Source organism: Mus caroli, unplaced genomic scaffold (assembly GCF_978045245.1).
Source record: "Mus caroli unplaced genomic scaffold, Mus_caroli_1 scaffold_20, whole genome shotgun sequence".
Lineage (NCBI taxonomy): Eukaryota > Metazoa > Chordata > Mammalia > Rodentia > Muridae > Mus > Mus caroli.
In genome coordinates this window covers 21,024,857-21,042,030 of record NW_028227275.1, presented here as the reverse complement: position 1 = coordinate 21,042,030, position 17,174 = coordinate 21,024,857, and the positions used below count along the sequence as shown (strand labels likewise).

General features: G+C 44.4%; 1 protein-coding gene and 1 pseudogene across 14 annotated transcripts in view; one reads left to right on the top strand and one right to left on the bottom strand.

Annotated features, from left to right (window-relative positions):
• The first annotated feature begins 4,469 nt into the window (after positions 1 to 4,469).
• Positions 4,470 to 4,975, top strand: LOC110286057 (NTF2-related export protein 1-like; annotated as a pseudogene).
• An 8,679-nt stretch (positions 4,976 to 13,654) lies between these two features.
• Positions 13,655 to 17,174, bottom strand: part of Sorbs1 (sorbin and SH3 domain containing 1) — a 226,687-nt gene continuing 223,167 nt past the window's right edge. For all 14 annotated transcript variants that reach the window (XM_029472826.2, XM_085833983.1, XM_029472830.2 and 11 more), the window contains one exon: positions 13,655 to 16,760. In XM_029472826.2, coding sequence (XP_029328686.1) covers positions 16,693 to 16,760 — 68 coding nt within the window. In that variant the 3' untranslated portion in view covers positions 13,655 to 16,692. The remainder of the gene's footprint in view (positions 16,761 to 17,174) is intronic.

Here is a 17,174-nt window from a genome sequence, read left to right as displayed (position 1 = left end):
GTGTCCCTTGGTAGGTTGTCCGTATTCTTGTGGCTAGCCCTACACTTTTGAACACCACTGATAGAATAAAACAAACAAACAAAAAATCAGGCTATTGGCGAGGGGTGTGGCGTGTGGTGTGTCTGGGAGGAGTTAGAGGGGGAGTGTAACGTTGATATAATCAAAATACGCTGTGTACATGTATAAAGTTTTAAGTATAAGCAAAAGCATGGAAGCGGGGGGGGGGCGGTGGCGCGGGTGCTGTAGAGATGGTTCAGTGCTTAAGGGCACTTGTTGCTCTTCCAGAGGGATTGAACTCCCAGTACCCACAAGGTAGCTCACCATCATCTGTAACTCCAGTTTCAGGACATCCAGTGCCCTCTCCTGGCCTCTGTCAACACCAGACATACACGTAAGCAGAACACATGTGCACATACAATAAAAATACATCTAAAATTAATTTTTTAATGTCTTAAAATATGAACAAAAGCAAATAGGCCAGTCTTGGTAACAGACAGAATGAGCAAGGCTGTAAGGGGGCTGGGGAGGGTTTGCTCAAACAGCAGCACTATTGGGTAAGGAACAGGTTAGATATTTTGGTAGGTGGTCTCTGAGTGCCAGTGAGCCAAAAGGGCCATGAAGTGGGAACAGGCAATGACTTTACTTCCCCCCATCCCCCTTCTGATTCCACCTATCCATTCTTTGAAAATCTAACCTTTCCCAGCCAACTCCATTTCCTTTCAGTGCTGGCCTGTGCCGCAGGCCTGCTCTGGCCACAGCTGATACAGAGGCTGACTATTTATAGCGTTTGAGGACGGACAGAGGACACTAGGGCAGTTTCCATGAGGTCAGGGCTGCTAGAGGGTGGTTTCTTCGATGCTGTGACCTACCTACTCTCTGTGGGCTTTGGAACTCTGTTACTTCCAAAACTCGGTTCTTTTGTGGCTGAGGCCATTCCCTGGGTCACATCAGCACTGCAGCTCAGTGAGATTAAAGCCAGAGGCCAGTTGGAAGGAGCCACCTTGACTCCAGGTACTGAGGTCTGTTTCCACACTCCAGAAGGAAGAGGAGGCTCAGCCATGTCTATTGAGCAATGTACCCATGGCTCACCTACTCTCATCTCCAGGCCTAGCACTAAATCTCTATCTTTAACATCTACCTACTGGCTATGATGACTTATGAAGTCCAAAAGGTAGGGAGAGAGGACTCAGACAGGGGTCTAAAGATAAAGAGGACAGAAAAAAAAAATTAAGATCAGAAAAGGACGATGAAGATGGTCATTATTCTGGCTAAACATTAGCTGTTTAGTTCCCTGAGAACTGTGTGGGGTGTGGGGGCAGATGCTTCTGATTCTAACCTCTGGGATGGAGAGGCAGAAGAATGGCCTGCCTGGAATGCACAAGAGCTTGTTTGTTTGTTTGTTTGCTTGTTTAAAAAAGAGGAGGTAGAAGAAGAGGAGGAAGAGACAATTTTGGTGCTGTCTGGGCTATTTCTTTTCTGTCTCTGTCAGTAGCTAGCTAATTACTGAGTCACACTGGGTTGTTTGTTTGTTTGTTTGTTTGTTTTAATGAGTTCTGGGTATCAAACCAAGACAAGAGTGGGAATGACTCTTAACTTCAAAACAGCAATGTCATAAAGCAAAGAAGATTGAGGAAATACTAAGATTAAAGAGAGTAGAGCCAACCCATATGCAATAGCTAATGCTGAGCACAGTCCTGTGCTGGATGCAAAAACTTCTATCAAGGATGTTATTGAACCAGTTCACAAAATCGGGTACATTTGGTAGACTAATGTATCATATTAATATCAAATTTGTTGGTTGGTATAGGACTGTGGTCATGATAAAGAATATTCCTAAACCTTAGGAAATACATACTGGCATAGTCAGAAATAAAGGAATTCAAGATATATAACTTATTCTCAAATAGTTAAGAGGAAAAATATGTGTATGTGGGTATATATGTTGAGTTGGGGATGAGAGACAAAGAAAAAAATGAGGCAATTAGATAAAACAACAGTATCATGAGGGATAATCTTAGCTGTCCACTGGATTTGGAATCGATAAGATATACACCTCTAGATTTGTCTGTGAGAGTATCTGTAAAGATCTACCTCAAATGGGTTCTCCATCTTATGGGTTAGGGTCTAGGGCTCAGTGGAGGGGGGGAGGGCAAGGAACCAGGTGAGCACCAGCACCACTTCTCTCTCTCTCTCTCTCTCTCTCTCTCTCTCTCTCTCTCTCTCTCTCTCTCTCTCTCTCTCTCTCTGCTTCCTGACTAGACAGAGCGTGAGCAGCCTCTCACACTCCTGCTGTCTTGCCTACCCCACCATGATGGGCTGTCTTTCTTTGATCTATCAGAGTACACTCTTCCTCCTCCAACCACTTTTGCCTCTAGTGACAGCAATGAGAGAAATTACATACAAGTGGTGAGCTCACCCGAAGGAGATCCGGACATGTTTTCTTACAACTTTTCTGTAATCTTGGATTTACTTACAATTATTTTTTAAAGGAAAGAAAGTAAAAGAGGGAGAAAGAGAAAGAGAGAGAGAGACAGAGAGAACAAGACAAGACATGGAGCTAGAGAAATAGCTCAACAGTTAAGAGGCTGTTTTTCCAGAGGACATGGGTTCAATTCCCAGCACCCGTATGGCAGTTCATAACTCTCTGTAGCTCCAATTCCAGGGGTTCTGGCACTTTCACAAGCACACATGCAGGCAAACCACCAATGCACATAAAATAAAAATAAATAAAGCTTTACAAAAAGAAAAGTGAAGCTATGTTAAGACCAATGGTGCTAGTTCCATGGCTTCCTAAATTTAGAAATGTAGGACTTTGCTAAATGCAACAGGACTGCAAATGTCAGTTGTGAGTGAAAAGAAAAGCCATTTCCAGAAGACAGAATTGAGTGAAGGCCTAAGCAAGCTGGGTGGGGGAATTCATCCAGCTATCTGGAGAGAGAACATCCCAGGTGAGGCAAACAGTGAGTTAAAGGTTAAAGGAGATAACAAGATGGGCCTGGTAACCAGCACGGAGGCCAGAGGGCTCAGGCTGAGTAAAGGAGAAAGGAGAGGAAGCTGAAGTCAGAGAGTCAGCAGCCCTGGAGAAAGAGGATGCCCTGAGGGCTGAGGACAGAGGATTACTAAGACAGGATGTTTTCCACAGTCTGGTTACTGTATTGAAAACAGATGGAAAGGCTCAGGTAGCTCAGTTAGTAAAGTGACTTACTTGCAAGCATGGAGACCTGAATTCAGTCCCCAGAATTCACATAGAAAAGCCAGGAGCAGCTGCATATGCTTGCAATCCCAGGACTGGACAGAGACAGGTAGGTCATTGTCTCACTTGAAGGTCAGTCTAGCCTACTCGAGTAAGAGACCCTGTCTCAAAGACCAAGGTAGAAAGCTCCTGTGGAACAACACCTGAAATCGTCTCAACCTCCACACATATGCATACACACCTGTACTGGCACATACATACATACAAATGCAAAAGCAAAGCAGATGGATGAGCGCACAAGACAACAAAGCTAGGCACCAGTGAGTGAGCTGTTCAAGCAGTGGTTCTCAACCCATGGGGCCCAACCCCTAGGGAGGGTCAAATGACCCTTTCATAAAAGGCTGCCTAAGACCATTGGAAAACACACAGATATTATAGTGTGATCAATAAATTAAAATTAAAGTTATAAAGTAGCAACAAAAATAATTTTATGGTTGGGGGTCACCACAACATGAACTGTATTAACGGTTGTTAGGGAGGTTGAGAATCATTGTGTCAGAGTAACTCCGGTGAAAGACCATCAGTGACTTGGATACAGGGTAGGAACAGAGGCATCTGATTAGTGCCTAGATTCTCCCTTTATTTTAAAGCACTTGCTGATAGGAAGAAAAGCACAGAAGACCTGTCAGGGATGAGTCTGGCTTGGCCATAGTAAGGAACGTGCTCCCTTACCCCCTGAACAGAGCCAGCAGGGCGTGGGCCTCCACGTGTGTTGATGCTTGTTGTGGTCATAAGGCTTGTTTGAATAATAATGTATGTATTTTCATGTTCCTCCACTAAGGAATGTCCTCTATAGGAATGTCCATGATAATCAGAGACAGCACAAGTCTGGGAGGTGAGGGTGTGGCTAATGTCTCAGCAAAATGGTGAACACTGAGACCAGAAGGATGGCCCTTAAGGCTGTGAGAAAGAACACTGAAAACATGAGTTCAAAAATACATAATTTCTCAACTATGCAAAATATAAGGATGCAATATGAGTGATATAAGGAACTTCACAGATCTAAAAGAACAGAGGCAGCTGTACTATGAGCCATCTTGTCAGAAAGATACCAAAGAAGATGATAAAGAGATTTAGGGAGTGGTGATCAAAGGGCAAGATCCCACCCCACTAAGTTTTTTGTTTGTGCTTTACAAAGGCAGGCAAATTCCTGAGTTCAAATGGACAGTGACCGGGGCGGGACCAGGACAGAGTTGCCTTGGCGGTGCTGACCCAGACTGAGCAGTCTTTGGATCCCAAAGGAGGAGGCACTCAGGCAGAGGCCTCTTGTCAGCAGAACCAGAGATGCCATCAGTAGATTTCAAGACCTATGTGGACCAGGCCTGCAGAGCTGCAGAGGAATTTGTCAATGTCTACTACACAACTATGGATAAGTGGCTGCTGTCCCACCTGTACATGGGCACAGCCACTTTAGTATGGAATGGAAATGCTGTTTCAGGACAAGAATCCTTGAGTGAGTTTTTTGAGATGTTGCCTTCCAGTGAGTTCCAAATCAACGTGGTAGAGTGCCAGCCTGTCCATGATGAAGCTACACCAAGCCAGACCACGGTGCTTGTGGTCAAACAGTGAAGTTTGAGGGCAACAAACAGCGGGACTTCAACCAGAACTTCATCTTAACTGCTCAGGCGTCATTCAGTAACACAGTGTGGAAGATAGCAAGTGTCTGCTTCCGGTTCCAGGACTGGGCCAGCTAGTGGGGGTAACCAAAGCATCTTGACTTAAGCCCAGCTCTGCAAAGAAATGGCAGTCTCAAATCTCAGGATGTGGAGAACACAAGTTCTTTTTTTTTTTTTTTTTTTTTTTTTTTGAGACAGGGTCTCTCTGTATAGCCCTGGCTATCCTGGAACTCACTTTGTAGACCAGGCTGGCCTCGAACTCAGAAATCTGCCTGCCTCTGCCTCCTGAGTGCTGGGATTAAAGGCATATGCCAACATGCCCGGCTCCACAAGTTCATTTTTTTCGTCACAGCAGCACTGTAGACTGGATGTTCGACTCCTAGAATCCCCTTTCCTGGTTATATATTGGTTTGTCATAGTTGCCTTTTAGAAGTAGTAAACTTTCTATTTTTCTACTTACTCAATAGAGACCCTGTTTCTGGACCTTGACAAATACATATGTTGCTTTTCAAAACAACAAGAACAAAAAACAAAAGGCAGGCAGATCTCTTTTGCAATGTTAAAAAAAAAAAAAGTGCTTGTTGTCTCCTACACATCAAGGGACTGTGGTCTTGGGTTACTGATTCAGGGGATAATCAAAAGGGAACCTGGGGAAACAGTTGAATTGATAACAACAGACTGGGATTTTGATCTGCAAGAGATCTACAGAGAATTTTTAGAATAGCAAGAGAAAGCTCTCTTGAGGCAAACACAGAGGGGGCAGGGGGAAGGAGAGATAAGGGGAGAGGGAGAGGGAGAGGGACAGAGGGAGAGGGAGACAGGGAAAGGGAGAGGGAGGGGGAGGGGAGGGAGAGGAGGAGGGAGGGGAGGGGGAGAGGGAGATGTGGAAAGCTGTCTAGAGCAGAGCATAGGCTGTTAGCTTCGAGCCCTTTGTTTCACTGCTCTCAAACACCCCTTCCTAAGAACCCTTCTCCAACCTGAGGCTGGTCCTTGGCATGACTCAGAGTCTTTGGCTACAGGGCAAAACTGCCATTAACTGAAAGGGTGGGTGGGTGTGGCAGATGTAGCTTTTGAGAATGTATATTCTTAGGGGGATTTAGTTGCAGGGGTGTTGAAGTCTCAGACACTCCTTAAATTCTCCAGTTGAGATGTGGAGCAAGCAGTTCTAGGTAAGAATCTAGGCAAAGGACCAGCATATAGAGGAGACTAGAAAGACCACAGATGAGAAGGGCTCCAGAGAGTGGGGAAAAGCTGCAGACAGTGGGTGTGGGAAATGAGCAGCTCACAAAGGATGCTTTGAAGGAACCAAGGGAGTAGAGTAAGGGCCAAGAGAATGACTTCCTGGAAGTCAGTGAGAGCATGCTAGGATGAGAAAGAAACCATACTGTGTTCAGTGTTGCCTAAAGACAGACGCAACCATAAGACTTAACGCTATGACAGTCACTGGGGTCTTGAAGAGAATCTTGACTGTACCGAGTTCAAGACAGAGTGAGAGGGGAAACTTGTAGACAGAAGTATAGACTGCTCTTCTGAGGAGTTTTTTTTTTTTTTTTTTTTTTTTTTTTTAAATAACAGGAAGCAGAGAGGTGAGGTAACAGCTATTGAGATAGAGACAGGGTTGAAAACAGATTTGGGGAGGGGGGTGTTTGTTTCTTTTCATTTTTGGTTTTACCCTTTAAGTTAAAGGGGGCCCAAGCTACATCTACAGGGTCATGGAAGGTCACTGTAATTGTCCAGGAGACACTTCATTGATTCTAGGAAAACAGGGCTCCATTGTTACTCTTCTTTCTCTGGCCTGACCTTGCTCCGGGTTGATCCTTTAATGCCTCTGTGTTGGAGCTTAACTTCCTGTCTATCACGGGTCTTAATGGAACTGCCTTGAAAGCTCTATTCTATCTCCCCAGAGTCCTTCCCCCTTGTCTCATCTGTCTTTCTTACTCTTTCATTTCCTACATGCTCTTTTTAGTTCAGTATGTACTGTGAGCCCTCCATTCTCTCCCCCGTCACCCCCCAATTTATCCCATGGGCCTATCTGTGACTCTTGAACTTCTTCCTTGATACCTTGGAAACTCTCAAAACAACACCCAAGCCTGCTCAACTACAAGCAGACTCCCAGGCTAAAGGTGAGGAGTCCACTTCTCTAAATCTACAGTCATTTTGTAGGTTGGAATCATTTTATCAAAGGATATTTCAGAGGGTGTATTCACTTGAAGCAGGGCGTGAGTTTTTACAGTGATCAAGGGGCAAACCAGAGGTAATTCTGAAGAACTGACAGGTCCCATCTTGACTGAGCAGCAGGTATATCTGCTTCAAAATCCCTGACTTCAAAGGCCTTAGCAATTCAATTTCTAGAAATTTAGAAAAATGTAGCCATTTGGATACTAACAGTATGTCAAAGGTATGTCATGTCACACAGTTCACCATGATGATAAGATACTGTAAACATAGCACGTTAACAATAGGGAATTGGTAAATATTCCACGGCCCATTAATTCTAAGGAATATTAGTCATCAGCCTTGTGACACAGAGGTCAGTCATTAGTGTCATAAGGAGCTCATGACAAAGTCATCAATCAAAATCACTGCCTACAGGCGTTGCATTTGTATAACACACAAATGGAGGCTGTGGCATAACTGTAATAAATTACATACACTCCCCATTAACTCCTTAAAATATTAACGAACAACTTTGTATTCTTTCATTTTTATTTATTGATTTTTCATCCAAGTCTCTTAGATAGTCTTGGTTTGTCTGAAACTCACTATTGTTTACATTTTTGTTTGGTTTGGTTTGGATTTGTTTTTTTTTGTTGTTGTTGTTGTTGTTGTTGTTGTTTTGTTTTGTTTTGTTTGAGACAGTCTCATATGGCCCAGGCTTGCCTTGAACTCCTGAACTCTTGTTTTTCACCTCCCACATGCTGGGACTATAGAGGCAAATGCTACCACTCTTGGCTTATTTTATTATTTTATTTTGGTTTATCTTATTTTATTCAGGGTTTCAGTCTCTAGCCTAGAGAGGGTAGGAACTCACGATGTACGCTAAGCTGGTCTTGAACTTGTGGCAGTCTTCGACTCCATAGATGCCAGGGATGGGCTGTATGTTTGATTTAGAAATTACAAACAAGTAATTTGCCAAGGAACATAGTTCAAACAAAGGGAATCAGATAGAGTTGCCCAGGCAACAGATGGAGGAAGGGAGTCCCAATCAGCTCACATTGTTTACGTCTAGGAAGCACCTGACTGGCAGCCAGAAGCAAGCGCAGGATTACTTCTAGCCAGTGAGATGCTGAGGGAGTTCTGGGAATAATTTTTCCTCCTTAGGTGGGAAAGCACACAAAGAAAAAATATATGTCCCATATTGTACCCTGTCACATCTTTTAAATGTCAGTATACAAGATGCAATGCTTAGAATTTCGATGGCAACCAGATTGTCGTCATAAGAGAATGTCCAAAGGAATCAGAACCGATAACCAGAACCCTGTCATCTATGAGGTAAAGATGCCCATCAGGGTCACATACCCTATAGTTTGTTGGGTCATTTGTTATTGGTTACGAAAGCTAAAATCATTTTTTAAAAATATTTTATTTATATTTTATGTATCTCAGTGTTTTGCCTGCATGTAATTGTACTACATGCATGAGGTGTTTGCAGAGGCCAGAAAAAGGGCATCTGACCCCTGGGGACTGGAGTTATAGATGGGTGTGAGTCACTATGTGGGTGGTGGGACACAGGTCCTCTAGAAATGCAGCAGTGCTCTTAACTACAGTGCCATTTCTCCAGCCCCTTAAGATATTTTTACCTGATAAAGAAAATAGGAAAAAACATTCTTGGCCACCTTCTTAGACTATAGCACTGGACAAGGGGGTCCAAGCACAAGGTGATGAAGAGTTAGTGTGGTAGCGAGGAAGGAAAGGCATGAAGCTGAAGCACACACTCCTGAGCGGCTGTGATGGCAACAGATGTCATGGAATTAATGACAGTACAGGAGGCACAGGAAGATTTCTTCTGTACCATTACCGTGCGCCAACTCTAGCAGGAGAATGACAGGGACCGTTTGTTTATTAAATGTTCAATGTTTAAGCCATGGTAGGCCCTCAGCAAATTGTCTTTACTACTATGACTGTTTCAGGATGTATTGGAGATGTTGTAATCTTTTGGTAAACATTCGGTGATACAGGAGCTTGCTGGTCCATGCTCGTCTCAGCTGTCCCATGGAGGCAGTAGAATGTGCTCAAAGGAAAGGATGCCAATGTTGGAGCCAAACAGAGTCTGCTTGCTTTTGCACATCACACATCTTTGGGCTGAAACTCCGACAGACATAAGGCTACCTTCCTGCAATGCTGCTGTGAGGTAGGTGGTACATAGAAAGTGCCCTAGGCACCGCAAAGAATGCAGGGCTGTTGGGAACCTTATAGAGTGACTTCCAGATAGACTCCCTTTCCTAACAACCTCACTGGGGTCCAGCTATCTCCACCAGCTAAATGAGGAAACCAGACACAGAGCTTGGTGGCATTTCTGAGGTCTCATAACAAGTTACAAATGTGAGGTAAACAGACCCTTCCTCTAGAGACATTCGTCATTTGAACTCAGCATTTCATCTGATTCCCAGTTGACTGCTTTTTTTCAGAATGTGTATGTGTGTATGTGCATGTATGTGTGTGTGTTTATATATGTAGGTGATAACTGGAATTCTGAAGTACTGAACTCCTCTGCTTCTCTTCAGAGTGATCCAAAAGACAGTGACTACAAGCTTTTTTGGTTTTTTTTCCATTAATTTATTCACTTTACATCCTAGTCACTGCCCCTCTTATGACCTTACCTCAGAATTCACATATCATCGTTGTAGAAGTCACTTGACACTATGTAACCCCTAACAGAGGGTTTAAGGATTTAAATTGTTGGCTTGTCAAATTGACACAATCTAGAATCACCAGGAAAGGAATCTCAATGAAGGATTATGTAGATCAGAGTAGCTGGGCAAATCAGTGGGCAAATCTGTGGAGGATTGTCTTGATGTTGCTCATTGAGGTGGGGAAACCTGCTCACTGTGGGTGGCACCATTCTCTACACAGGGGGTTTCTGAAGTGTTTTTCCAAGCGGAGTTGAGCACTGATATACATTAATTCATTGCTCTCTACTCTTGACCCGATGTGTTGTGACCAGTAACTTCAATATTCTGCCCACCTCGACTTCCCTACAATGATGTAAATTACAAATGTGAGGTAAACAGACCCTTCCTCTAGAAGATTGCCCTTTCTACTGTTCTAGCTGCTTCTGGTTAAGACAGGCAAGTAGAAGAGAAGACATTCTGAGACCACACTCTTCCATAACTATAGTTTTGAGATGGGGCATTATTATTATTATTATTATTATTAAAGTTGGCCTTGAAATCATAATTTTCCTGCCTCAGCCTGTAATCCTGCTCGTATTAGCCACTACTATCATTCACTTCACCCAACTCATAAATGAAACTTTATCACTGGCATGTGCATATAGGTAAAACATTGACAGTGTGGAATGTTTCCTTCCATTCCCAGCCATTTTCTCACCAATTCATGTCACAAATTACCTGCATCAAGCAGTAACTGTCTTTTATTTGTCCTGAAAGTCATTGGCTTCTACATGCTAACACTTGGCCAATAAACCCATTTCTAGCTCATCCAAACATTTTTACTCCCTTCTGGAGAGCCTGTTTATTTTTAGCGTGTGGTACACTGGTGCTATGCCTTCATAGTCACGCTGGCTTCTTGCACTGGATAGATGTCATCCTCTGCTGAGGTCTTCCCAAGGTCTGGATCAAAGAGCTTCAGGATATTGTTTCCTCTCAGCGGCACTGTCCCAGCTGTCATTGGGACAGGAGAGTGGTGTTTCATTTCCCAAAGATTGCCAAATGATTCTCCAAGGCTGGGTGCCATGAACTCCATGACGTAGGAACGGACCTAAGTGGGGCAACTGGGAACGAAGAACAGAAAGACACATGCACAGAAAAGCCAGGGTTAGGTGGGACATGCGTACCAATGGAAAAATGCCAGCAGGAACCTGGAAACTCAGCACATTTATTGCATACAGCCCAAATCAGGAGTCTGTTAACTATGGGATCTCTGTAGGGATGAAGGCTCTGGCTGTATTCATCAGGGATGAGGAGCTTCAGTTGGGGAAATGCCTCCACAAGATCCAGCTGTAAGGCATTTTCTCAATTAGTGATTACAGGGGGAGGTCCCCTTGTGGGTTGTGCCATCTCTGGGCTGGTAGTCTTGGTTCTATAAGAGAGCAGGCTGAGCAAGCCAGGGGAAGCAAGCCAGTAAAGAACATCCCTCCATGGCCTCTGCATCAGCTCCTGCTTCCTGACCTGCTTGAGTTCCAGTCCTGACTTCCTTGGTGATGAACAGCAGTATGGAAGTGTAAGCTGAATAAACCCTTTCCTCTCCAACTTGCTTCTTGGTCATGATGTTTGTGCAGGAATAGAAACCCTGACTAAGACAATATCCAGTTCCCCCATCCATACTTTTTGATTGTGGTTGTTTTGAAACAGGGTGGTTTGTCATGTAGCCCTGGCTTTCCTAGAGGTCATTATGTAGACCAAGCTGGCTTTAAACTCACAGAGATCTGATTCTTGAGTGCTGGGGTTAAAGATACCATTGTTCCTTCTTTACGTAGTATTTCAGTCTGGCCTGTCATGTCTCTTTTTATAGATTTTAGTGGGGGAACCAATCATACTCTTTGTTTGTTTGTTTGTCAAAGTGACAATTTCAGAGAAAAATAAAATCCAGGGTGCTGGCTAGGGATGGAGCTTAGTTGATAGAGTGCTTGCTTTAGCATGCATAAAGTTCTCAGGGTTCCAGCCCCCCAGGTATGGTAGCATATGAGTTTACTCTCAGAATCATACTCTCTAGATAGTGAATAAAATCCAGGAGGAACCTACCGGAGTCTGGAACTGTTTCCAGGGAAAATCAGATAGAAGCTCCTTTGCTAGAGTCAGAAAACTAAAAATGATGTTGGAGCCGTCTCCACCCCATGGCTGTACCCAGTAGTCAAAAATGTAGTCAAACAAGACCACAGAGCCAAGAATAAGATAAATACAGCAGAGAGAGTTTGAGTTCCTGGATTTGCTCCTGCCTGAGGCTACGTCCAACTCTTTTTTTGGTATGTCTCCACACAAGCCAAGAGTGTTGGGTTTCTCACTCAAGGAACCTTCAAAGGAGTGCCTTTCTAGACCGTAACTGCATTGTGAAGACTCTATCCCTGGAGCAGAACATGCTGAGAGACAGCAACAAAGGGCTGCAAAGCACAGTCAAGATCCAGAAAGAGTGTGGCCAAAGTGCGAAACAGCAGCACTTCGGGGAGGCTGGCAGCTGCTTTAGCTGGAAAGTGGGAAGCAGTCTCTTGGACTTGGCAGGGTATTCAGTTGGTACCTTAGGGAAGCAACTCGACATTCCCCAAAGGTCTGAAATGTTCCTTCTTAGAACCAACAGCTCTACTCAAAACAGCATCGTTCTTTCAGCCTGGTAAAAAGCTGGCGAGACTCTCACACACTTGCATCATCCAGGATACATACATTTTGGAGCTATGTGCAAGCTCTATTAAAGAACAAAACCTAAGACTATGTGAAGCCATGTATGTTTAGTATGTGCAGAGAAACAAGCCTACATTTGTTTCAATGACAAAAAGAAGACGGAATGCTTGACACAGGGCAACAGTTCCCATCCTATAAAACGTGACCAGAAAAAGCCTCACATAGAACAAACCAAAGGACCAAAGGAAGAGAGGAAGAAAGCCCACACCTTTTGGGGAAGGGGGTCTTCCAAGCACAAGGACTACTGAGCATGAAGATCTCAGGCTGAAGGATGCTGGATGATGTTGGCGCCCTATACTGGGGTGAGAACTAGCCACCAGATGAGATCATGGATAGGGCAGAGCTTATGGATCCAGCCCACAACCAAGAGAGTATATGGTCAGTTTTACAATGATCACTTTGGTTGCCTTTTCATGGCTGGGGGAGAGTAGGCAAGGGAGAAACCACCAGGCCAGCTAGAGTTATTGCAGTGATCTGGACAAGAAAAAAAAAAAAGTTACCAAATTACAAGCGGTTGGGTTGTAAATGAAGTTTGAGAATGGGATGATGGATTTGAACAGGACAGAGGCACAGAGGAAGGTTAGCAAGCCTGTGAAATGCCCAAGATGAAGAATGGCAGACTCTGGAAGGCATAGCTCTCCCAGGCTGTCTGAAGCCCCAGTGCACTGCCTGGTGTAAGCAACTACTCGGAGGAGGAGGACAGACCAAGGGGGGAGAGGTTTGAGTTTTTTCTCTTCGAGGGCCTCCTGTATATACACAGCAGGCTCCACCTGAATGAGATGTCAGGTCACAGCCATAGGATGGCTGCAGGGGAGGTGGTGGTGGTGGGAGGCAGGGACTGGGATGTGATCTGAGTGTTCTGATACACTTGATGTGGGGAGAACACCCAAGCATCTCACCACAGCAGAAAACACACAGTCCCTCTTAGTCTTCAAATACTAAACACCGTGTTTTCCCATGCTTTGAGGCACAGACTGAGACTTATACATATTTCATAATGTTTCCTTTTGGCTCCTGAAGACATAGAATCATTACTTTTGTTATCAGAACAAGTGATACACTTTAATTAGTTTTACCGAAGAACACAGCTACACTACTGAGAAAGCAGCGAGGGAGGAAACCAGGTGGCCACTGACTTAGAACAAAGAGGGCAGGAACAGCGGTGGGGGCTCACGGGAAGAACGAACCAATGAAGGACGAGAACACAGAGGTGCCACGCAATTCCGAATAAAGTTTATTAAATAATATGTACAGCAAAGTAGTAACTCAACATGTCTATCAAATCAATCCACTGCAATAAGGAAAAAATTAAATGAACAGAAAAACCTGTGTCTGCGTAGTACATGCGCTTGGTGTGCAATTTAAATGCAATACTTTCATAGGTTACATAGACCATTTTTATTTTTTTCTCAATAATATCTTTTTTTGGGGGGTGGGGTAGTAACCTATTCCAGCAATATGACTTAATACTACTGCAGATAAATAGAACCTCGAAAAGAAAAGTAAATGATATTATAGTGGTCTTCTCTTCCCCAGAGAACAACCGAATATGTTAACAATTTCCAAGGGCTATTTTTGTGCTAAAAGTCTGCAGGTGAATTATTTGAAACTCCTTCATTTAAATAAAAGTGGGGGGGGGGACCCTTCATGACTCCCTCATTTTACTCCTTTTCTGCTCAAGTTTTAAAAATTATTTTTCTATACAAGGTAGGTACATGGGCTACACAAAGTTAAATATACATTACATATTTACAGTCCCACTTCTCAAACATGTGATTGCTTTTTCTTTTCCTGATCCCAGAGAGACTGCAAAAGGTGAGTGAGTAGTTTGGGGCTTGCCTTTACCTGCAAGCATGGCTAATATATCAAAATGAGTTGCACGGCATGCCGCCAGTTAGTTGCGCTTGCTGTTAATAAACCTGTATAAACATTTCAGCATAAAAATAGGTACTTTATATTACTAAATGTCTGAAGACAAAAGAGGAACTGGGAACCTTCCCTCTTTTCATTTTTGCTTTTCATACGTCGGAAGCGGAAGAGATTTTTATTAAAGATGGCTGGCACAGCTGGATTTGGAGAGATGCTCTGTGTGAGGCTCGCAGGGGATGCAAGGGTGGCTTTTATAAAATGGTTTTATTTTCTAGCTGTATTTAAAGGGGTGTTTGACATTACCTACTTAATCAAAAAACACCCCTCAGGAAATTTAGATACAATCGCACTAGCCATGGCTGGCATCTCGGAGAGAGCAAAGGCTGCATTCCAGAAGAGTAAAAAAACGCACATATGCATTTTTATTTATTTGTCCTATGTTCCCTTCGAGAGGGACAAAGTCAAAAAAGCAAGCAGTGCAGCTGGCTGGGGAAGCTGAGCTTGCAAAGCAACAGGCCATAGACTCGCCAGGTCTTTCTGCCCAGGAAGCTTCTACCATTTTCCCTTGGGATTAAAGGCTCTGCTCTGTCTCAGTTAAAAAGGATGTCTCCCGGAAGAGGCAACACATTTATTTCCCCATCAGCCATTTATATTTCAGTGTGAATCTATCTGTGGCAGTTTCTTTCCCGAGAGCCTCCTCGGAGAATTGTGGCTGATGGGTAGTGGTTGGGGGGCAGGGGAGTTAGGGTCCCATGCTATCTAAGACAGCAGGTGGTCACTGAAGAATGTTGCCGACTTGTAAAGACTCCAGACTTTGGGACAGTAGAGTGGTTGGGGTGATTCTGAACTATATGCAGAGAGCCAGGGTTCCAGTATATACCCCTATCACCTACAATCCCTGGTATTTGTGGCCTGGTGCATGTAATTTTGGGTAGAAGAAGAATACCAGAATCTGGAAAAGAAAAAAATCTCAGTATTTCCAGACATAAACTGCCCTCAGACAAAGGGTCTCCCAGCATCCCGGTTGTTCAGAAGTGAGCCAAGGGAGAGGGAACCCTGACTGCTTTCTAGAGTTCCTCGTAGGAGAAATGCATCCCTTCCTCTCACACCCTCTGCACGTATCATGGTCTCTCGAGATTGGCTTCTCCTATGTTGTCCACTCAGCAGAGACCCTGGCAGGCTCAGCTCTGGGAACAGGCCACACTTATCTTCGTGTCAAATAGGGATATTCAGGTGTCAAAGTATCCCTATTTGAGTTATGAGCCCCTCCTCATAACCGGGGCTCACAGAAGACAGACTCACAGCTGCCACCAGGAGGAGGATTGCTGCCTCATACCCAGGCCAGTAAGCAATACCTGAGCTCTGAATGGAGGCCTCATCATGTGCACCAGGACTCCCTGGCCTGAGGTGGTGAGGAGGAGGGGGAAGGACCAGAGAACACAACGTTCTGGGTGGTGTTCAGACTCCACAGGCAACCCAGGAGGCAGAGTCCCTCCTAGGTCTGCGAGTATCTTACCCATGGTGCCCCAGCAGCCAGCTTGCATCTATACATGCTAAGAGAGCTCCTGGAAACCAGGCTGTAGTCTATGGGCTCAAGTGTATCAAGCCCATACTAAGCCAGAGAAGAAAGGCACAGCCAACCCTGGCTAGCCAGTGGTAGTGACCGGGAGAGGAACACACTCCAAGTGACTTCCAGAGCCCCAAGGTATGGCTTAATCGTGTGGAAACACAAATATAGCCCATCTGCCAGGCCACCTGCTCCCAAGCTCAGAACACACATGGCATGGCTTTCTGTCTGAGTATCAGGGCAGTAAGGGGCAATATCACCCAGAAGGCTGAGTGCTAGGGCACCTGGTCTGCCACCATTTCTTCACCTAGACTGCATCAAGTCATGGTGCTGAAGGAAAACTTCAAAACCAGACCAGCCTCTAGCAGCACTTGAGGTCTGCTGGCTCTGGGATACCCAGGAACAGAGGCAGGAGTTGTCAGTGATGCTCAGGCTGGGGCCTGTGGAACATGGATGGGGACTGACTTATCTAGCCCCAAGGGACCTCTTTAAAATGGGAGTGGGTAAAGACTGGGCACTTTTTTTTTTTTTTTTTGGCTAATGTTGCTCATGGATATACTCCAGATCAGATTCCCCAAGCAGCGGGTGCTAGAGCAGCTCCCAGAAGCAGTCATGTAAATACAGATGTCTTCAGCAGATAGTTAATCCCTGATACACAGTGGGTTTCAAACACACTTCTCTGTTCCTTCTTTGAATTCTTTCTTTACCAACTGCATTAGTTTTCTTACTGACTCAGTATTTAAATAAAGAGACCAGTTCATGAATGATGCTTCATCCTCCGATAAAAAATAATCTCTGTGCTTTTCAGTCTTCTTATAGATATAAAGGTTTTACATAGTTGCCTGGAAAAGTACCAAACTGCCTCGTCCTTCTCGAAGTGCCTGGAAGAAACACAACAAGCAAACAAAAAAACAGACACAGAATGAGAGGGCACATACAACTGAGTTCAGAGAAAATGCTGGAGATGCTGTAGAGTCTCCCCTTGGTAACAACCTCACACTGTGATTTGAAAAGCTGTATCATTTGGGCTATAAAATGATGGGAAGTGGGGAGAACAACCCAGGCTCAGAGTTTAACAGATGTTGGAGGCATAATCTGAACCCAGGTCTTTTGACTCCAGCCCCACTGTCCATCCCAATACTCTGTCCTTGCTGATGAAAAATGTTGGGTTGCAAAATCCATATTAGGCCCCTTCTGAAGATAACTGAGGTGTGCAAGGAAGATACTCAGCCCAACACACTTCCTTCAGCCAGGACACCCTCCCTCGTTGGAGAACTGGTGTCCCTTCCCACTGG